Here is an 18,703-nt window from a genome sequence, read left to right on the forward strand (position 1 = left end):
TTTTAACAAAGCAGCAATGCATATGAAATAAGATTTTGTTTTTGTTTGTTTTGTTTAGAAAACATCAAAAATAATTTATCTTTGCAACCTTTTTTTTTGGGCAGTGCAGCAAATGCAAGCCCTGGCTGGTACATGCTTTGGTCTGGGGATGGCTGTGGCAGGGGGCACATGGCAGAGGCGGAAAGCTGGGTCAATGGCTGGGGATGCCTGGGGCTTGGCAGGGGCATGGGAACATGCCGGGGGGGTCTGGGGGAAGGTGGGGATCGGGGGGAAGCTGTGGCAGCCTGGAAGGAGAGGATTGCGTTAGAGGAAGCACTCCTTGGCCTCGGTGGGATGGGGACAGTGTCGGGCAGGGGGGCTGCAGGAGCAGGTACCCTGGGCTCGGTGTCCTTTTGGGGCTGGGTGAGCCCGCTGAAGGGAAAAAGATAGGGCTCTGGGTGGGATGCATAGAGGAGATGGCTTCTGGGTTTCAAAGCTCTTGTGCGAAAAACACCCACTCACGCTAAAAAGCTTGGATTGCTGGCGGGTTTGCCTCCCTTGGCAGTCGGCAGAGCTGCCGGCGGCTGCCCGGGGAGGGAGCAGAGCCCGCAGAGCCTCCAGCCTGGGGGGTAAAACATTTTAGAGCCCCTTTGCAGGCGGTTGGTACCCGGGGAGTCGGTGGGACGGTGCCCGTCGCTGTGCCAGGCTGCTCCCTCCGGCTGGCAGCGGTGCCTGGGATGGTGCCGGGAGGGATGCTGAGGGGGTCGATGCCCGCATTTAGCTCCCCGGTTGCGGAGTGAGACCCGCAGAAGAGCGGGTGCGCGCGTGTCAGTCAGCATCTCGAGCCAATGGGTGCCTGGTAGGAGGTCTGCCCTCCCCGGTGCTCCCGCTGCTAGTTGTGCGTGTGCAAGGGAAGACCAGAGGCACTGACTGCCTGCTCCCGTCTCTCTCTCTCTCTAGCTCACCAACTCAGTCTCCCTCCCTCCGCAAACGTTGGATTTAAACCTGCTCAGAATTCAGCGCAGACGGAAGCAGCGGCGGCAGCAGCAGCAAGCGGCGAGCGAGTCGGCCGCCAGCCTAGCGCAGCTCCGAGATGTACCATCCTGCCTGCTGGGTCGTCTTCACGGCCACCGCTGCCCTGCTCTTCATCCCAGGTAGGGCGGAAAGCTTTTTCTCCAGGGGATGGGGTGGCTGCGGCTCGCGGGGTGGGAGAGGCGGGCGCGCTGGCGCTGGGGGACCCGGACTTCATGCACGTTGCGCACGAACGCACGCAGGCAGGCGGGCAGCGAGTTGCTCTGCAGCGGGGAATCGCCAGGCGCTCCCGGGGAGCGGGGTTCGGAGAGCCCGTGCCCCGCGGCAGGGGAATCACACGGCAGCCCCCCGGCTGGGCAGAGTCCGTCCCCTCGGGCAGCCTCTGGCTGCGAATGATGGGGTCACGGAGCTTTTTCCCCTGCAAAGTTGGGCACCTCCTGTGCCCTCCCTCTCTGCCGAGCTGTCGCGCTCGTCCCCGTGCTCCCGCTCATCCCTGATTCCTGCCAGGCAAACCCGGGTGCCTGCTGCTCGCTCGCCTTTGCAAAGTGGAAGCGAACCCCCCCCCCGATCCAGGCACCCGGGAGGGGCTGCGGCGAAGCCACCGCAACCTCCACGAGCCGAGCGAGTGGCTCCCGAAACCATGGCCCTGTCCCCATGGCTTGCCGGGGAGGGCGAGGGGGGAGACGCTCGGTTTGGATCCGTGCTGGTGCTCGGCGGGGCAGCGAGCGCAGCCCCGCGCCGCATCTGCGGGGAGGGAGCGACGGGGGCAGGCAGCAGAGGGGAAGAAGTCGCCGGCATTTTTATTTATTTACTTATTTTTCTGTGAATGATGATGTGCACTTCTAGCAGCTGGGAAGGCTGCGGTCCCTGCGCGAGCAGATGGGGTCTGGGTGTTGGGGCTCAGATCCGCTCTTAACCCGACGTGCGTTTTTCAGTAGAGTTCTGCTGGGCTCGGGAGGGCAGGGAAGAGGCACGGCTGTCATTGCAGCAGCTGTCCCTGGTTTAGTTTCAGTGCTTCGCTGGGCAGCGCTGGGGTCTGTGGGGAGAGGATGAGGCTGGTGGGGGAGAGGCTAGCAGTGTCACAGCTGGAAACCAGCTTTTTCCACAGCTGTCACGAGCACGAGGGGACTCGGGGTAAAACTTGCTTGCGGAGGCTCGTGCCGTGGGACCGTTGGCATCCCGGGGTGTGCCGTGCCTGACTGGGGAGCATCGGTGGAGGAGCTCTGATGGCAATGCCTCCAGCTCCCCAGCAGTGCCTTGAGCCAAGATGGTGCACGTGGTGTAGCATGTGAGCGTGAGGAGGGTGGACGCGGCTGCACGAGCTGCCCAACTTCACCGAATGCAAAGGGGGTTTTATTGAAAATAGCATCCTGAGCAGGACATTGCAAAGAAATGGAAGCAAGGCGGCCGTGCGGGTCAAATGGGAGGACATGTGACACTCGGTGGGCTGTCATCGAGGCGTCCTCAGGCTGCAGGAGCTGGCAGGGACCTGGCACGGAGCGTTTGCGGTTTGCTGGTGCCCTGCTGCAGTTTCCTGGGGACGTGGCTGTTTGGCCCAAGGCCTGGGCTAGCTCTGACATCTGTGTGAGCCAGGGAGGCAAAAGGCCAGTGCGTTTAAGCCCTCAGCAACTTGGGAGAGGTTTCTTGATCCATGCTTACGCAGTTGTAGCTTTCCCTCCTTACTTCTATTAAGCTGGAATATCTGCTTTGGCTTCGGATGTCCCCTGAGCCAAACCAGCCCAGGACTTTGCCCAGCTGGGCTCAGCCATTAATCCGCCGAGCCGAAACCTGCTGCCTGCATTAGCGGAAGGAAAATATTCCGGTGCGCTGGGCTGGCTGCTTGGTGCCCTGCCTTCCTGCCCCACCACCAACCGCTTTCTGCCTCCAAGTATGGGATTTAAACATCTCTCCTTTTGATTTTTTTTTTTTTATTTTTATTTTTTTAATGGCTTGCACAGGTAGGATGTTTTGCCTCCCTGCCCAGCCCTGGCCGCAGCACTGATTTCGGTTGTGGTTTCACTGCCGTGGGCTGGACCGCAAGCCACGCTGGCGAGGTCTCCCTGGACGGCAGCTGGTCAAATGGTTCTTGCCGATCCTCGGAGCCTGCGCCTTCCCAGAGCGGGTTTTTTTTGGGCTGTTTATTATTTGCAAGCGTAATCCCACGTGTTTTGTGCAGGTGACGCTCCCCTGGGATCTGCAGAGGCTGTTTGTGAAGCGCCAGCTCTTTCCCTTGCCGTTTTTATCCGAATCCTGCGGGAGTTTCACATGGGGTGGTTGAAGTGAGAAGGGAACCTGCTTTTAGAAGGTGTAATTAGAGTGAAGGGAAACATCACAACTTGAAGGCTCCTGCAGAAAATAGCATTGCAAAGTTATTATTAGCTGTAATAGCTTATTTGCCATTTTTTTCCTCTTTCTCTCGCTCCTACTTCTGTTCTTCCCCCCATCCCCCCCCTTTACTTTTGTTAGCAAAGATGCGTTTTTCCCATCGGGGCTCACGTCGTCTCATTACCAATTTACTCTTGTGGAATCTAAAGACACGAAAGGTTAATGCAATAATGAAACCCTGACCCCTCTGGTCACGGATAGCGTCTTACTCTGCAGCTTTTTATTTCTTTGTAAGACAAGTTTCCATCGAAAATAATTTCGGAGGCTTAATGCTGTTGTCATGTAATGCCTTGGGGGAGGCGGGTTCCTGGACATCAGTTGCCTTCTGAGGTGGGCTCTTTCTGGTGGGAAGGATGTCGAGGATTTTTAATGAGCCCAGCGCTGCGGGATGGGGAGGTGGAATGGGTAATTTAATTGTCAAGCCATTGGCAGATGCTTTGTACTTCTGGGCGTTTTGGGTGCTGTTGTTTTGAGATGTACCAGGGTGGGTTGTGATGTGCTGGAGAATGAGTTTGGGGCGGGGGGAAGTATATTTGGCTCGTCTGCAGCTACAGTGCGACATGGTGGCTCTACAGGTGGCAAAAATCAATGCACATCAGCTCCTTCAGCCATTTATATTGCCGCCTTTGCTGGCTTGGCAAAAGGACTTGTCATGGCAGCGGCTCCCTTCAGAGGTCAGAAATCTGGCAGTGCAGGGTGAGACGGACGATCCCGTTTTTCCCTGCTCCTGGGCATCGGGGTCCAGATAAATCTTGCAGAGCTGGGTGAGTCCCCCAGTGCTCTGCCGTCACCCCTTGCACCCGGGACCTGCGTTGTGCATCCCCTCAGAGACTCTGCCTGTGCAACCCCTTACCTCCCCTCCTCACCCTCGCTTGGGGCGGCAAGGCTTTGGTGGTTGTCGTAAATCCAGTCTGAAGTTAAGAAACGGATGTTGCAGGAGTTAAAAACACCTCTCTGCGCTTCCTAGTGCGGAGCCCCTGCTATGGGACCATGCTTCTCCCACTGCCACCACCACCTGTGACATAGCTGTCACCTCTCCGGCGGGGGATGCTGAGCTGGCAGAGGGCTGCTGATCCCTGCGACTAAGCCCAAGAATAAGTACGTGTAGCACATTAGTTCTGCTTTAGTGTCATTTCAATATGAGCGAGAGGGACTTGAAAGGGATTTGCTGTGCTCTCCTGGAGGCTGGGGATAGTAGCGGGTGAGGCACTGCAGCAATTGGTCCTCCATGGGTTGGAGATGCTGGGGAAGAAAGAGGTCCCAGCAGGACAGGGAGCCTGCACCGGCGGGCGTCAGCCCAAAAACGCTGCCTGGTCTTCCTCTGCCCGAGGCTGGGGCTGTAGTTTCCCTGTTGGAGGTCAATCCCTCCGTCCCCTGGCTCCCGGGACGGGGAAAAAGCTGGCATCGGCCTTTTGGGGGATGCTTTGTTTCTGCTGGGGAGGAGCAGCGCTGGCTCTCATTTCCAGAGGACGTGGGGAGGGAGCACACGCAGCTTTTGCTCCGCGCAAATCCCCACGGCGTGAGTTTTCAGAAGGATTTGCTCTGGGGGCTGCGGGTGTCGGGGCCGGTGGCTTCGGCGGCTGCCCTCCAGGATGCCCCAAAGTGGCGAACCTTGCTGTGCCTTTCCAGCAGCTTCTCTTTGACAGCGTCTGCTTTGTGCAGTCGCGAGCTGCAGACGGCCAAGCGGAGGAGCTTTTGCTGGTGCGAATCCCTGTGAAAAACTGAAAGAGGAGATAGGTTTCAAAGGCACCGACGGGAGCTGGGCGCCTTAACCGGTGCCTTTGAAAATCTTCCCCAAAGGCTTGAATACTTGGTTATGGTGAATTTCGAGCTGCGTAAACAGCTGCGTTTGTACACTTGAATATGCAATTTGAAGTTTGTGCTCTGCTTGGTTAGAAACCGAAGTCGCTGGGTGAAGGAGCGGGCGAGGAGGCTGCCGGGGTGCTGCGACGAACCCCGGCACGTTCACGGGGGGAGCAGGGTACCAAGGCGGATCCTTTTGCTGCAGTCAGGCAGGGACAGAGGAAAACTCGCGCGTGTTTTTTCTGTGACATCCTCTGCGGCCCTGTGGTCTGCCTGGGTTTTGTAGCCCTGCCCTTTTTCCATCCCCAGGTAGGGAAGGCTGGACACTGGTCCCCATCCCTTCTTACCTTGTGGCCTGAGCATCCCCTGAGATGCTCTCGGCTGCTGGTGTGTGCAGGATGGGGAATGATCTCAGCTGTCACGCTTCTCCTTTTTGTTTAAACTTAAAGATAATAACAGCTCTGCTGCAAATCTCCTTGCCTCCCAGTCATCTCTCCCTTTCCCTAATGAAGGCATGGTACTTATAATTACCAATGCGGCAACAGCACGTACAGAGGTGGTTTTGACACTTGCTGCTCAGTGGGTGGGTTTTTCCAGGGAACTCCTCTTCGTTTCACGCTTAGAGGGAAGAAACACTTTCCTGCCTGCTGCTCAAAAGCTTTGGGAATGTATTATCACCCTTGAACGGTGACCAAGCAAGATGGCTTGCTAGGTTTCAAGAGGTGGGCATGGCAGGGGATGCATCACCCTGATGAACTGATGGTAGCATGAGCCCTAGGTCCCACTCAGCCAGACCCCACGATAGCTTGGAGCTGGTGGGTTCTGCCTTTAGTCCCGGCTTCGGCTCGGAGCACGTACGGTGGTAGTCTGGGGCATTGGTTTGAGTTGCGTGGAGGTGGTGGGCTTCTCCTGGCAGGGCCAGGGAAGAGTATTTTGCAGAGGAGATGTCTCTTCAAGGTCATCAGAAGCAGGGAGTGGTTGCATGGTCACAGAAAGGAGAGACTGTGGTGTCAGGGGCTTTCTGGAAAGGAGACTCGGTGCTTCTCATGGACCTTGTGTCCCGGATCTGTCTCCACGGGCTGTTTTCTCCAAGTGGACACATCAGCCTTGGGCACCAGGGCTCAGCTAGCTGCAGAGACCCATCTGTGTACCAGCATTGGGAGCAGCCTCCTTGGGATGAGCCATTTCAGGGACACTGGACCTGTTGCCTGTGCGGCAGAGTCATATGCGCGCCGAACACGTGTGAGATGAGGCACGGAAGGGGGGAAAAGAAGAGTTATTTTTAGATTTACTTTTCTGTGAATTCAGCGCTAGTGAAGTGCTGGATTGACAGCTCTGGAGACTGAAGCGGGCTGAAAACCGCACTGGAGGGGTAGCCCAGCAAGCCTCCCTGCAAGCTCCATGCGTCAGGATGGGATGCTGGGACTGGATGTCATCGGCTCACGTTGTCTGGACAACAAAATCACAGCAGGTGTCTGTTGTGTTGACCAGAGCTGGTGCACTGGTGGGGTTGTATGCGGAGGATACGAGCTTCCTGGGGGACAAGCTGGGGTTACCTGTGTTTGATGTGGCTTTGTCCTTCATGGCTCACCCCATGGTGAGCTCCTCAGGGCTCCTAAGCTGCATGAAGACCATCTAAACCCACCGCAGGACGACTTGGGCTTCCTTTTGGTACAGCAGGACCATTGCCATTTCCACTAACCAGATTGCCCAGGCACATCTCTTCCCCATGCTCCTTGCAGGGCTTGGAAGAAGAGGTCTTCATGTGGGGCTTTGGGCCCTCGGGGCAGTTCTGAACTGGTGTGTGTGGGGGGCTGCCTACGCCCCACGATGTGCTCTCCAAACAGTGTTCATCTGCTGTCCACCTGCCAGCCCATCGCCTCCACTCGCCCAACTGTTTACTTCTGGCTTTTGTTTCCTGGACTTGTTGCTATGCATGCAGCGTGTGGAAGGAGCTCCAGCAAATATAGGCCACACTTTGATTGTTCAGCAAGCTGGAAAATGATGATTATAATTTTTGACAGAAGGGAAGGAGGGGGAAGGAGATCTCTGGGCTTTCAAATCTGCTCTGTCATAAGCAGGATCTTGCGAGGGCCTTCTGATGACTTCTCCCGCCCCAAAGGAAATGGCGTTTGCATAGCAAGAGGGGTTTCAGGAAAAATTCCTCTCTCTGCAAGGACGAACCAGCGCTGCTTTCACCAGGCTTTCCACCTTGCGCGGCGGTACTGTCACAGCGGATAAGCGAAATGCGGTTGGTGTTGGCCAGTAATGGAATAGGAAGCATCTGAGAGAAACCTGGATGCTGCTAAAGAAACCCAATCCCTGCTAGAGCAGCGCACGCGGGGTGCGTCCTTCGTGGTGGAGACGCTGGCAGGGACGCGGGCATTAAGGTCCTTAAAGCCAGACTGTGCAGGGCCTCCTGACGCTGTCTGGACATCAGTCCTGAAGGATCCCATGGACTCATCCCAAACAGATGGGGATGTTGTGCGGCCACCTCACGGCTGGACCTGTCTCGGCATGTTCCTGGGTGGCAGCAGAGCCCGTGGGACCTTGGCTGTTCCGGCCGTGCCCCGTGCCGGCTCGGCGGTCCAGGCGATTGCCACGGTCCCCGCCGCGTCTGCCCATTTATTTATTGTATTTAATGGCGTTGGCCAATTTCCACTTCAACTTTTGTTGTTGTTTATTTTGATGCGATTGCTGCTAATGAGGCTAATGACATTTAGTCGCCGTGGCGGCGCATTTTAATTTGGTCACCGAAATGTCAGCGGGAGGCAGCCACCTCCTATCTACCTGTGACAAAAGGCAGCGCAGACAAAGGGGCTCTGTCCCCAGCCATCCCTCGCCCTCCTTATCTCCTGCCTTGCAGGGATGGGATGGGACCTTTGGCAGAGCCACCCTCCCGCCATCCCCTCCTCTGCTGGCACCGGGGTAGCCGGCTCGGCCGCCAGACGCTGCGAGGATGAAAGGCGAGGGCTGCCGGAAACGCAACCTTTTGAGGTGAGCCAGCGCGACGTAATTAATCAGATGTCAAAACCGCTAAGCGAAGTTAGCTTTGATCGGCAGGGAGATCTGTCAAATAGGTCGTTTGGCTGCCCGCGGCGCTTTGCTCTCTCTTTGCCCATCCGTCTACCTTGCCACCTCTCCTTTCCATGGCCGGGGTGGCCAGGTGGGACCTTCTGGCTTGCAAAGCGTGGACCAGCATCTCCTCGCCCTCACTGGTGCCGGCGGCAGGGCTGGTGCCATGGGACAAAGCAGCGCGGGCGCTTGTGAGCCCCGTTGCTGAAATGCCGTGGGGTTGGGAGGTAGGAGGTCCATGAGCCAAAAGTGGACGCTTGCAGAGGTTGAGGCGGTGCCATGCTGCGGTGTGAGATTGCGGAGGGCTCTGGCGCAAGGCTGGGGTGTCGGGAGCAGCCTAAAACCCGAGGGAGGTGGCACTGGGGTTGCAGGTGGCTGCACTGGGTTTGCTGGTGGCTACACTGGCGAGATGGCAACTTCTCTGCGTTGTGTTGTACTTGAATCCTCTCAAGATGCTGAACCTTAGAAGCCTGAGCCATTTTGCTTAAGAATTAGTCCTTTTTTCTGCAATCTGGGTCCAAATGCAGCTGAATTTGATCTGTTCTCCTTTGATCTGTTCCTCCCTCTCCATTCTATGTAGCAGGAATGGATGAAGATTAAAGTTTGCAGCTTCTGAGCAAACTAGGTTGCTCATCACTGCGTGATACCCAATTACCTGCTGATACCTCAGGAGTGAGAAGGTATTGATCCTGCTTGGATTTGAACTTGTTGAACCGGAGAGTCTGGATATTTCAGATTTGTTGCTTAGGACATGCCATTTCCTTCAGGAATCAAAGCGCCGTGCAGGCTGTGCTTCTGCGCCCCATGGTCCTCGGAGCTGGTGGGAGGTGGGTCTGTTGGCTCTGCCACAAGGGAAATGACCAATAAGTGATAAATAATAGCGGGTGTACTCTCCACAGTACAGGAGGGGTGTAGAGGTAATGACTTCGGTGATGTGCGTGAGGAATATCTCCATTTTACTGAAAATGAGTCCCCAGAAGCTGATTTTTCCCTCCACGTGGGTGGTTTTCTGTGCCCTTCCCGCACACCAGCTCTTTGTGAACACCGCAGGCTGCCTATGGTGGCATCCCCCGTGCCCTCCTTCCTCCTGTCTTCTGCTGCCTGTCGTGTTCCCAACCAGAAATAGCTGTCAATTCAATAGAAAACCAAAAATTCTCCCAAAATTACCTGGTGAGGCAAGGCCTGAGGGGCTGGATCGAAACTGAGACGTGGTGGTATCAGGTCTCGCTCTTGCATAGTGGTTGTTTCCAGCAGATCTTAAAACACTTCACGGAGAGGAGAAATGTCATAGTCCCTGTTTTTGCAGACAGGGAAGCCAGGGAATGCAGAAGGAAAACGACTTGCCCGAGGCATGTGCAGAGACATGTGTTAACAGACACGTCCTCGCTGTAGCTCCAAATCTGCAGTGGAGGTGTCTGCACGTTTTTCCTTGTGAAACAGTGAGTTTCAGATTCCTGCTTTTAGAAAACACAGGAGGAACGCTGCGAGATCGATACCTTGGGTCCTGAAATCCCTGCGCTGGGCTGCCGCGGAGCTGGAGCATCACGGGGCTCTCGGGCTGGCCCTTCTGCGGCCGTCAGAGCCGCTGATGCCCGGGGTCGTGTTGCTGGCAGGAGAGGCTGTACCAAGCTTCAGGTAGCGATGTCTGGAGGTAGGCAAACGTGATTTTATGATTGAGAAGCAACTTAGCCTGGCTCTGTGAGTCGAGGGGCACCCTCTGCTCCTCTCGAAGTCGGCAGGAGGGCGGCGTGTGCTTGATCCCCTCGCTCTTTCGGGTCTCATCTCTGCCCGGCTTCCCCCGGGGTCTGAGCGCGATGATTTCCGAGGTGACACCTGGAGGTGAGCTGAGAAGAAATTCTCAAGCACGCTCTTCACTCAACCCTTGGGCTCCAAATCGAAATGCTCTTTGCAATTGAACAGAGAGCATGAGTTTGTCCCGGCGATGCCTGCCCTGCGTCTGCTTTGTGTGCTGCTCCGAGGCCGGGAGTCGACGCCTTTGCCAGCCATTCCCTATCCCCGGGATACTTTATCTTTATAAAGGAGCAATAAGTGGACAGTATAATATATTCCACATTTAACAAGGTATTGCCAGTTGCACATACTCTGCAGAGCAGTTAGTGTCAAAAGCAGCTAAGCAGTGGCGAGGAGCCGTAATTCGACTGTTTACCAGGTTGGGGGATTTATGGGCAGGCGTTGGGGGGAGCTGCCGTCGCAGCTTGGCTGGAGATGCGGGAGGTGCTGGCTTCAAAACTGGCTTTCAAACCACACACCTCCAAGTTGCTGAGAGTCCTGCCGAGTCGTGCAGCTCTCTCAGGAGGGGCCCAAACGAGCCACTGCTTCATTTTGGTGGCCCCCCAGCTCTGAGGCTTGGGAGGATGCCTCCGAACGGGGATGCTGAGCCTGCTCAGATGTGCCACAGTTGCCCGAAATTCAGGCGGGGAGAACTGGTTTGCTCTTTGTGCGTTGGCCTGGAAGGCAGAGCTTTGCTTCCTCATCGGGGAAGGGTCGCGTCTGGATTGAAGGGAGACTCCGGGCTCGGTTGGTAGATGGGTGTTGAGCTGATGGAGACGATGCGACAAGGCTGGAGAGGGGGATTTGCAGGTCTCAGGGAGGCTCTTCTTCATCCTTCCAGCACATTACGTGGAAGTATCCAGAGCTGGTGGGACACCATACTTGGTGAGGCTGCTTCGCGTGAGAGTAACCCCTTTTGTCGTGCGACATTTTCTATCCCAGGCATCCAAGACTTGTTGCTTTAGGGTTTTTTTTTTTTGCCTTTTTTTTTTTTTTTTTTTTAAGCATGGGGGCCTGTTGGGCAGAGAGCTTCAGTGCGCTCGGCTCAGGGAGGTGCTCGTCTCTGCCTCCTTGCCATGAGCTGAACATCCCTTGCTTTGGTCTGGGAACTCTCTGATCAGCACAGGTGGTGCTCTGCTGTAGGAAGGCAGTTTTTGTAAAGAGTTCCTGCATGTTGCTCTCTGCTGAGGCAGTCAGCTAAGCGAGAGCTCTCCTACACAGATCTGACTGGGCTCGCGCTGGCTCTTGAGGCGCGGGTTTCCAGAGGCTTGGCCCGGCAGTCCTTGGCTGCCCATAGCTCTGTGGGTGCACAGCAAGCAGCGTGACTCTGAAGTGACTCTGAAGAGGTGGGGTGGCTGGAGGTGCCGCTGTGAGCAGCGGTGTGGATGGGGCTGCAGATGCTGCAGACACGATCCAGCCGGGATCCGCTGCGGGGAAGCAAGCTCAGTTGATGTCAGATCTGTCGGATCTGATTTCTGGGCTGTGAAATCAGCCCGTTGGGGAATGCAGGTGAAAGCGCCGGCTTGCAGCCTCTAACGAGCGAGGCGTGATGCCAGGGATGCAGCGGCTGGGTTTTGCATCCCCGGTCCCCAGGTGCCGTCGGCTCTGCGCACCCGAACCTGCCCCGGGGCAGCCCCGCTTCCCCGGCGAAGCCTTCGCCTTCCCCCGCAGAGGGAACAGCCAAAGCGTTTGGTTTCTAGAGCGAGCACAGGCAATATTTCTGAGCCCGTGGCCCTGTCTGCTCCCCCTTTCCCACCCCCTGTTTCTCAGTTCAATAAAGTCCCAGTTTCTGGGGTTTGTTCTCCGAATAGAAAGCCTTCCATTTTCACACCTCTGTAATTGGTGCTATCTGTTGAGAGAAACTCTGCAACTCCAGCCAGCCAAGGTCAGGAGGAGCTGAATTGAATTAAAAGGAGCAGAAATTGGTTCGAGGTGGGCAGAGGGCCACGGGGAGAACTATGCAATTTCTCTCCTCGGGGCTCCTGATGAGCAGACCAAGCGGCAGCTTCCCATCTCAGCCCGCGGGGGGCTGACACCGGCCCACCCACACCTTAATCTGCACACCGAGGTGGGCACCTCTCGATTGAAAACAAGGAAATGAAACCCAGCATCTCCTCCTTTTATCTGGTCAGCGGGACGGGGCTCTGCTCCTCTGGTTCCTTGGCTGGGATGCTGACAACTGTCACTGAAATGACCTTGAGGTGATTAAATACAGCAAGAAATGATGTTTTTAATAAAAAAAACCCCAAAGCTGCGATACAAGCTGATGGCTAGGAGATGTGAGGTGCTGTGTGCTAATTCTACCTGTAACTCAAACCTGGGTGGAGAAGCCCCAGTGCTGACGGACTAAGTTAAGGGTGAGCATCCCGGCGTTTGGATCACGGTTCCACAGCTCAGCCTCCGCTGGCTTAAGCTGGTGTAAAACCAGAGCAACTTCAGCCAAAGCCGGGGGATTTGGAGTCCTGGGGTGGAGCTGTGGCTGGGGAGCGTGCTGGGGAGGGCCATGGTATGGTGTTCTCTTGGGGGGAATAGATGTGATGATTCTAGTTCTTACAGAGATGCTTGGAAATTTTCCCACTTTTTTTTTTTTTTTCCCTGCCATGAAAAATGTCTGTTTCTTCACTCAGAATGTATGAGTGCATGTGTGAGTGCTCTTTGCTTGGCTCTTTCTTTCTGGGAAGTTTGCTTGCCTTGAGGATGCTGTTTCTGGGAGCAGAAAGAGGAGACCTTTCCCAGCGAGAGAGTGCTGTGACCTCCGGTCCCTGCTCTGCCCATAGCCCTCAGTCCCCAGAGTCTCTCTTCCCCAGGCCAGGCTGGGCTGGCGTTCTCTTTTGGAGCTCTTCTCCTGGGTGTATAATTAGCGTTTTTAAGGGATTTGGCCCCAGGTCTTCCCCAGCCCAGCTAAATGTCCTTGGCTCTTCAGAAATAGAGCCGCTCTCGCTTTGGTGCTGGCTTGGTGAGTATTCAGAGTAGAGTGGCTCCAACAGGGTAGCGCAGAAAGGGGGAGACGTTTCAAATGGTGAAATTTCAGGCAACAAGGGAACAATTTTCCACCCACTTCTGAGCTGGAGCAGAGCCCTTCCACTCTCTCTTTTTCTCGCTCCCCAGCTGGGCTGGCACCGGGGCTGTGCCATTTATTAGAAGCAGCAAGAAGGCTCGTGGCCAAGGTAGCCTTGGAGGGTGCCAAGCGCGGTACCCGGGCTGCCCAGCCGTTCGCAGGGTGTGCTTGGAGGATGTCCCCAACCCTCTTTTTCCACCCCAGGGGACTCGGTGTTTGTGGCCTCGCTGTCCCCTGCTCCCATCCTTGGGCAGGAGAGGAGCTGCCGGCATGGCTGCAGCTGGCAGAGCACCCCGGGCACCCGCTCTGCCTCTCTCGTGATTTATACAAGAGCAAGCCGATGTTCCCTTTTAAATTGACAAAGGCAGAGAATGGAGCCCGGGAAGCCCTCTGACCCCGGAGCCCTGGTCCATGAAAATTACAGGCGCTGTACAGCGCGTTTCCTCTTGATGTACTTGCAGTGGGGAGATGCTGGTTAATTTGCCAGGACTCAGAGGTGACCTGGGTTTAATAAAGAGGATTAATGGATTTGAGCTAAAGGTCTCGGCTGTTTTGAGCTGATAGCCTTCTCCTTTGAAGACACCACGGCACGGCACGGCGCAGCCTCTCGCGGGGAGAGGTGGACGCGGCTCGCTTCAAGGAGCGTGCTGCTGCGGTGGCGGGCGATTTCTGTGGGTGTTAATTAGCAAAGCCAGGTGCCCCGACCCCATCTCCCCGGGCACGGGCAGCGCTGCTGTGAGCTGCCAACCTGCCCCGTCTCCTGCCTGTCGTTGCTGCTTCTGGAGACGGAGCAGGGAGCCTGGCGCTGCCCCGAGGTGTCCCCTTCCCTTCCCACCTCCCGGCCACGTGTGCCGTCCCCAGGGGGGGACACGACCGGGCGGCTGAAGGCGAAGGACATGATGGCTGGATGTGGACCTTGCCTCAGCCTTTTGCTCCGGTGTTGGGGTTTGGTGCCGAATTTGGGCTGGGAGCCATCGTTTCTGCGGGTAGCCCTGTGCCGTGGCTGGTTTAGGCTAGGCGATGGCAGCGGTGCCGTCCGGCCAGCGCATCCCGACGGCAGTGCTGGTCTTACCGAGACGAGTTTCTGTTCCGTACCAAGTCCAGCCCTGCTTCCCACAGAGACTTATGCTCTTTCCGGACCCTTCAGTGAGGAGAGGCAGGATTCTAGGGATGGGAGTGGGTACAGGGATGCTCTGCAGTGGCGGGGAGCCTGGGAGCAGCAAAGGACGTGGTTTGGCTGAGGGGCTGGATGGCTGCGCCTTGTCACAGCTGGGTGTAGGGAGCTAGGTGGGGTGGAGAGGGAGTTGCTTGCTTGGGGAGGAGGAGGAGGATGCACGTGTGAGGTGTGACGGGTGGCGGGGCTGAGCGGGAGCCGTGCCGGGGCGGTTTGTCTCAGCAGATCCGCGCTGCCCTCCCTGCAGGCAAAGCCACTTGTGCCGTTCTGGTGGGGTTAACGACAGCCCCGTGAGAAGGACCCCGCGGGGCTGTCAGACCCCGTCGCAGGAGGGGTACGCTGCCGGTGGCAGCGATGGGGAAAAGCCTGAGCCGCTGCCATTCCCCCCTGCTCCGCTTTCTCTCTTAGCGTTCCCACACGCGGAGAGCAATGAATTCCCCGTAGCGTCCCGCTCCCTGGCCCTGGAGTCTCTGGCGATATTCCTGGGATAAGTGGAGTACTTTGGACAGGAACAGCAAGGGACTGGGCCGCTTTCCCTGCCGGGAAAATGCATGTGTGATCAGTGCCATCAGCGTACCCTGCAGGTCCTTTTTGGGTTGGGTGGCAGAGATGCTCTGACCGAGACCCAGTTATTGAGCAGAGAAGGTGCAATGAAATGAGGCTCCTGCCTTGTCTTTTTCTCACCCAGCAGCATGCCTAGTATTACAAAGCATTATTCTCTTAGAACCCCGTTTCTCCTCTTTACAGAGGGGTAGGTAAGCACTGGCGGTTCATCCTTTGCCAGCCACAGGTAGAAGAGTTCAACAAGAGCTGGGTCCATCTCTGAACTATTATTTACTTCTCCAGGGCTGGACACTGACCTCTCTTACCTTGGCGCTCGTCGGGGAAATCCAAACAATTTTCTTGCAGAGCTGGGCATGAGGTCAGAGCCAAAGCCGTCTGCACTCTCCTCCCGAGGAATCCCCCAGCTCTTTAGGCCGGGAAGTGAAGGGATTAGATGTATCACGGGGAAATTAAGTACAGGAGCCTGAATGAGTGACTCAGCAAATGTGCTTGAGTGTGATGCTCTGCTATGATGGAGCCTGATGCACTCCTGGGTCGCAGCTCCAGGTGGAAACCCTGGATTTTGTAGGGGTATGTGTGGCCGCACAAACCGCGAGCATCATTAGGAAGGAAGTCACATTTTGTCCATCCGAGCGTGTGTTTTGGTCACTTCAGGCTGATGCTGGCTGCTTTTTTTTTTTATCTGAAAACTGCGTGACTCATGGGGATTTTTTTCTTTGATAATCAGGCCTATTTTCCAGTGGCTGCTGAAATGACAAAAAGAGAAGTCATGAGTTTGCTGTCGTTTGATCTCTTGTACTGCTCCTACTAACCAGCTGCCGCAGAGCTCGGCGCGCTGGCCTGCCTGGCAAATAGCCTTTAACGCTCACAAGTGGCCAGGACTTGGGTTTTGTCTTGGGTCTGCTTCCTCCCGCAGCCTGGCAGAGAGCAGCAGCATCACCCCCGTACCATCCTCTTCCTCGGGAGGCGTGAGGCTGTCTCCCTGCCTGCCGCGCTGGAGGCTTTCCGAGGCGACGGGCGAGATCTGGCTGATGGCCCTGTGCTGCGTGGGTTTATCCGGGAGCCTGGGGACCAGATTTAGCTGTGCAGTAGCTGGGCAAAATGTCTATTTCGGTCAGCGGCAGGGGCTCGTCCGGCGTGGAAAGGGGAGCTGTTTGGCTTCCTGGGAAGCTGCATCGGGGCTGTTGCCTTAATGCATTCTGCCCGCGTTGCCTCCCCTCCGCTGCTGCCTGTAATTTATACCTGGGATTGTCATGTATTATTTACCTCGGCGCTGGAGACTGGAGATGCGGTTTGCGGGAAGGAGCTGGGCAGAGCATCCCCAGCTCCGGCGCTCGCCAGGGTTTTGCCAGGGAAGTGAACGGAGCCGCTCTGTTGTCCGGCCCCGCACCACCATGGCTTTTCCCGGGATAGGTCTCATCCCGGGCATCAGTCCTAGCGCGAAATCGCAGCACACCCCTGCAGCAGGAGATTTAATTATCGTTAGCTTAGCTTTGCATCGCTCCACGCGGCGTCGTGCAGCTGCGAGTCTAGCTGGGCATTTTAAAAATCCAGCTGCAATATATATTTCTTGGTTTCCTTTTCCTCGGGTTTTTATTCTTTCGCCTCTTACAAAAGCTTTGCCATCCCGTGACGTTTCGGGCTGCTTTGGCAGCCTGCGACCGCGGTGCCTGCTCGGAGGAGGAGGAGGAGGAGGATGTGTTTCGAGGAGGCTGGCAGCCAGGCAGCGGGAGCGACCTGTGGGCACGCTGAGAAATATGCAAGTCCCGTTCCCAGGGCTCGGGCAGTTTTTGCAGTGTTTGATGTTTATTTTATAGCCTATCAATTACACTGGGAAAAAGTAAGTCAGAAGCATTCAGAAATCGCCTTTTTCTTGCTGGCAGTTTGTGAGCAGGAGTCGAGGTCGTGACGGGTGTGGGAGGAAGATCCCACATCCCCGGGGAATTTCCCTCTTTGGGCTGGAAAAGCCAAACTCCCCGAATTGCCCAAATTTTTAAAGTTTTTTTTCCAAGATGCCGGCAGCCTGCGCAATGGGCTGGCAAAAACACAGCCCAATCTCTCCACGAAACTGCTGCCTTTTAGCAGAAGTTTGTTGGCATCAAGCAGTGACCCCAAACTTTCAACTCCAAATTGTTTTCTTTTCAGCAAAAATCCACTTTTGCAGGGTAATCCCAGGCAGGGCCTCGTCCTTTGGGCCAAATCCCTGGCGCGGTGACTTCTTCCCATGGTTTTTTCCCATCCCTTCCCCGCCCGCCCCACCCAGCCCTCGAAGCCGCCTTCCCCCCATTGCCAATAAAGGCAAACAAAAATTAAATCTATAATTATCATTACTAATTCCGCTTAATTAGTCACAAGCCAGCAGCCAAATTGGCTTTCTCATAATTATCAGATAAGCAGTGAGCGCATCTCATAGATTGTAATTAACACTGCTTAATTAAAATCTAATATACATACACCCTTTCCTCAACATATGCCTAATTGGGTTCACAAATAGGGGGGGTATGAAGCCCCCATCCCTGTCGCTCCCCCGAAGGTTCGTTTGATGCCGCTTCTTCGTTAAGTTCGTGGCGTGGCGGGCTGCTCTGCTGCGTTTGCTTTGAAAGACCTCGGCTCGGAACAAGGTGACGTGTGATGAACTCGCGCAAGATCCTCTCCCGACTTAACTATTTTTTATTATTATTGTTACTGCTCCAGCTGCGACCTCTCCATAATCCCCCGTCTGCGCTGGGCTCCGCCATAATAAAGCAGCTTGAATAAATTACGCTCTCAAAAGGCGAAGGCCAGGTTTTGGTGCCGAGCTCTGGAAGTTGATGTTTCTCTTTATTTCCTTCTGAGTGGGGTTGGGAGAGGCTCCGAGGCTTCCACGAAGCTTTTTACGTGGAGCAAAACCCTCGCCCTTGCTTGCAGCCTCCCTGGCCATTTGTATCTCGGTACAAAGTGCTCCTGCTTGACCCGTTTTCCCTGGGGATGGCAGCTGTATGGTGCTGGGGGCCGGGAAGGACCTTGGGTCCCATCCAGGGACCTCAGCAGGGTGCTGGTTGCCCGTGCTGCTGTCCGACCTTGGGGCGATGACTACATCTTGTTCCCGGCGTTCGCGGAGAAGTTCTCGCCTATTTGGCTGCCTGAGAAAAGCGGAAACTACTGATGGTGCTGATTATTAATTAGATCATTTGCCTGCCAGTTTTTGCTGAGCTAATATCTGGCTGGTGAGTTGATTCACTGTGGGAGATTGGCGAAATGTGATTTCCGTCGGAGAGCTGCTGAGCTGAGCTCTTTGCCGCCGGGATGGAGGGGGCTGCCTCTCCAGGACTGAATCCCAGCGGCGAGGGCTCCCGGGCTGGAGACCCCTCTTCCACGCAGGGCAGGAGATGGGGCATCGCCATCGCGAGCGCCTCGGGGGGGAGGGGGGAGCTTCCAGCTCCGGAGCGTCGCGGCTGCGGGTGATGCGAGGGCATCCGTGATGTGAGCTAATCTCGGAAGGGCTTTAATGCGGCGGCTGCGGAAAGTGAAGGCTTGGCACGTGTTCTGGTGTCGGGGGAGGATTTGCGGATTAGAGATGTGTAATTGTATGTAGTGCATGACAAAACAAAATAAGTGGCAAAAAGAACTCAGTCGTATTAAGAATTCAAAGCAAGCGTTAAGCTTTTTTACATTAAGAGGAAAAACAAGAAAAGCCAGCAAAACGCGCGAGGCAAAATCCCCTTTCCTCCCTGCAACCTTTGCTCCGTGCGCTCTCCCTCCGCTCTTGCCCGCTGCGATGGGTGCCGGGGGATGCGGGATGCTCACGTTCCATGGGAGAGAGCGGGGCCGGCCGCTTCCGACAACTTTTCCTACCCCGGTGC

General features: G+C 55.9%; 1 protein-coding gene across 2 annotated transcripts in view; it reads left to right on the forward strand.

Annotated features, from left to right (window-relative positions):
- Nucleotides 1-518: 518 nt before the first annotated feature.
- OPCML (opioid binding protein/cell adhesion molecule like) overlaps nt 519-18,703 on the forward strand; it is a 291,671-nt gene continuing 273,486 nt past the window's right edge. Inside the window, exons 1-2 of one of the 2 annotated variants that reach the window (XM_075442560.1) lie at nt 519-608; nt 940-1,133. In XM_075442560.1, coding sequence (XP_075298675.1) covers nt 1,073-1,133 — 61 coding nt within the window. In that variant the 5' untranslated portion in view covers nt 519-608; nt 940-1,072. Of the gene's footprint in view, nt 609-869; nt 1,134-18,703 lie in introns of those variants that run through there. The other variant, XM_075442561.1, reaches the window with a different exon arrangement.

The sequence above is a fragment of the Opisthocomus hoazin genome, chromosome 24 (genome assembly GCF_030867145.1).
Source record: "Opisthocomus hoazin isolate bOpiHoa1 chromosome 24, bOpiHoa1.hap1, whole genome shotgun sequence".
In the NCBI taxonomy this organism is placed as follows: domain Eukaryota; kingdom Metazoa; phylum Chordata; class Aves; order Opisthocomiformes; family Opisthocomidae; genus Opisthocomus; species Opisthocomus hoazin.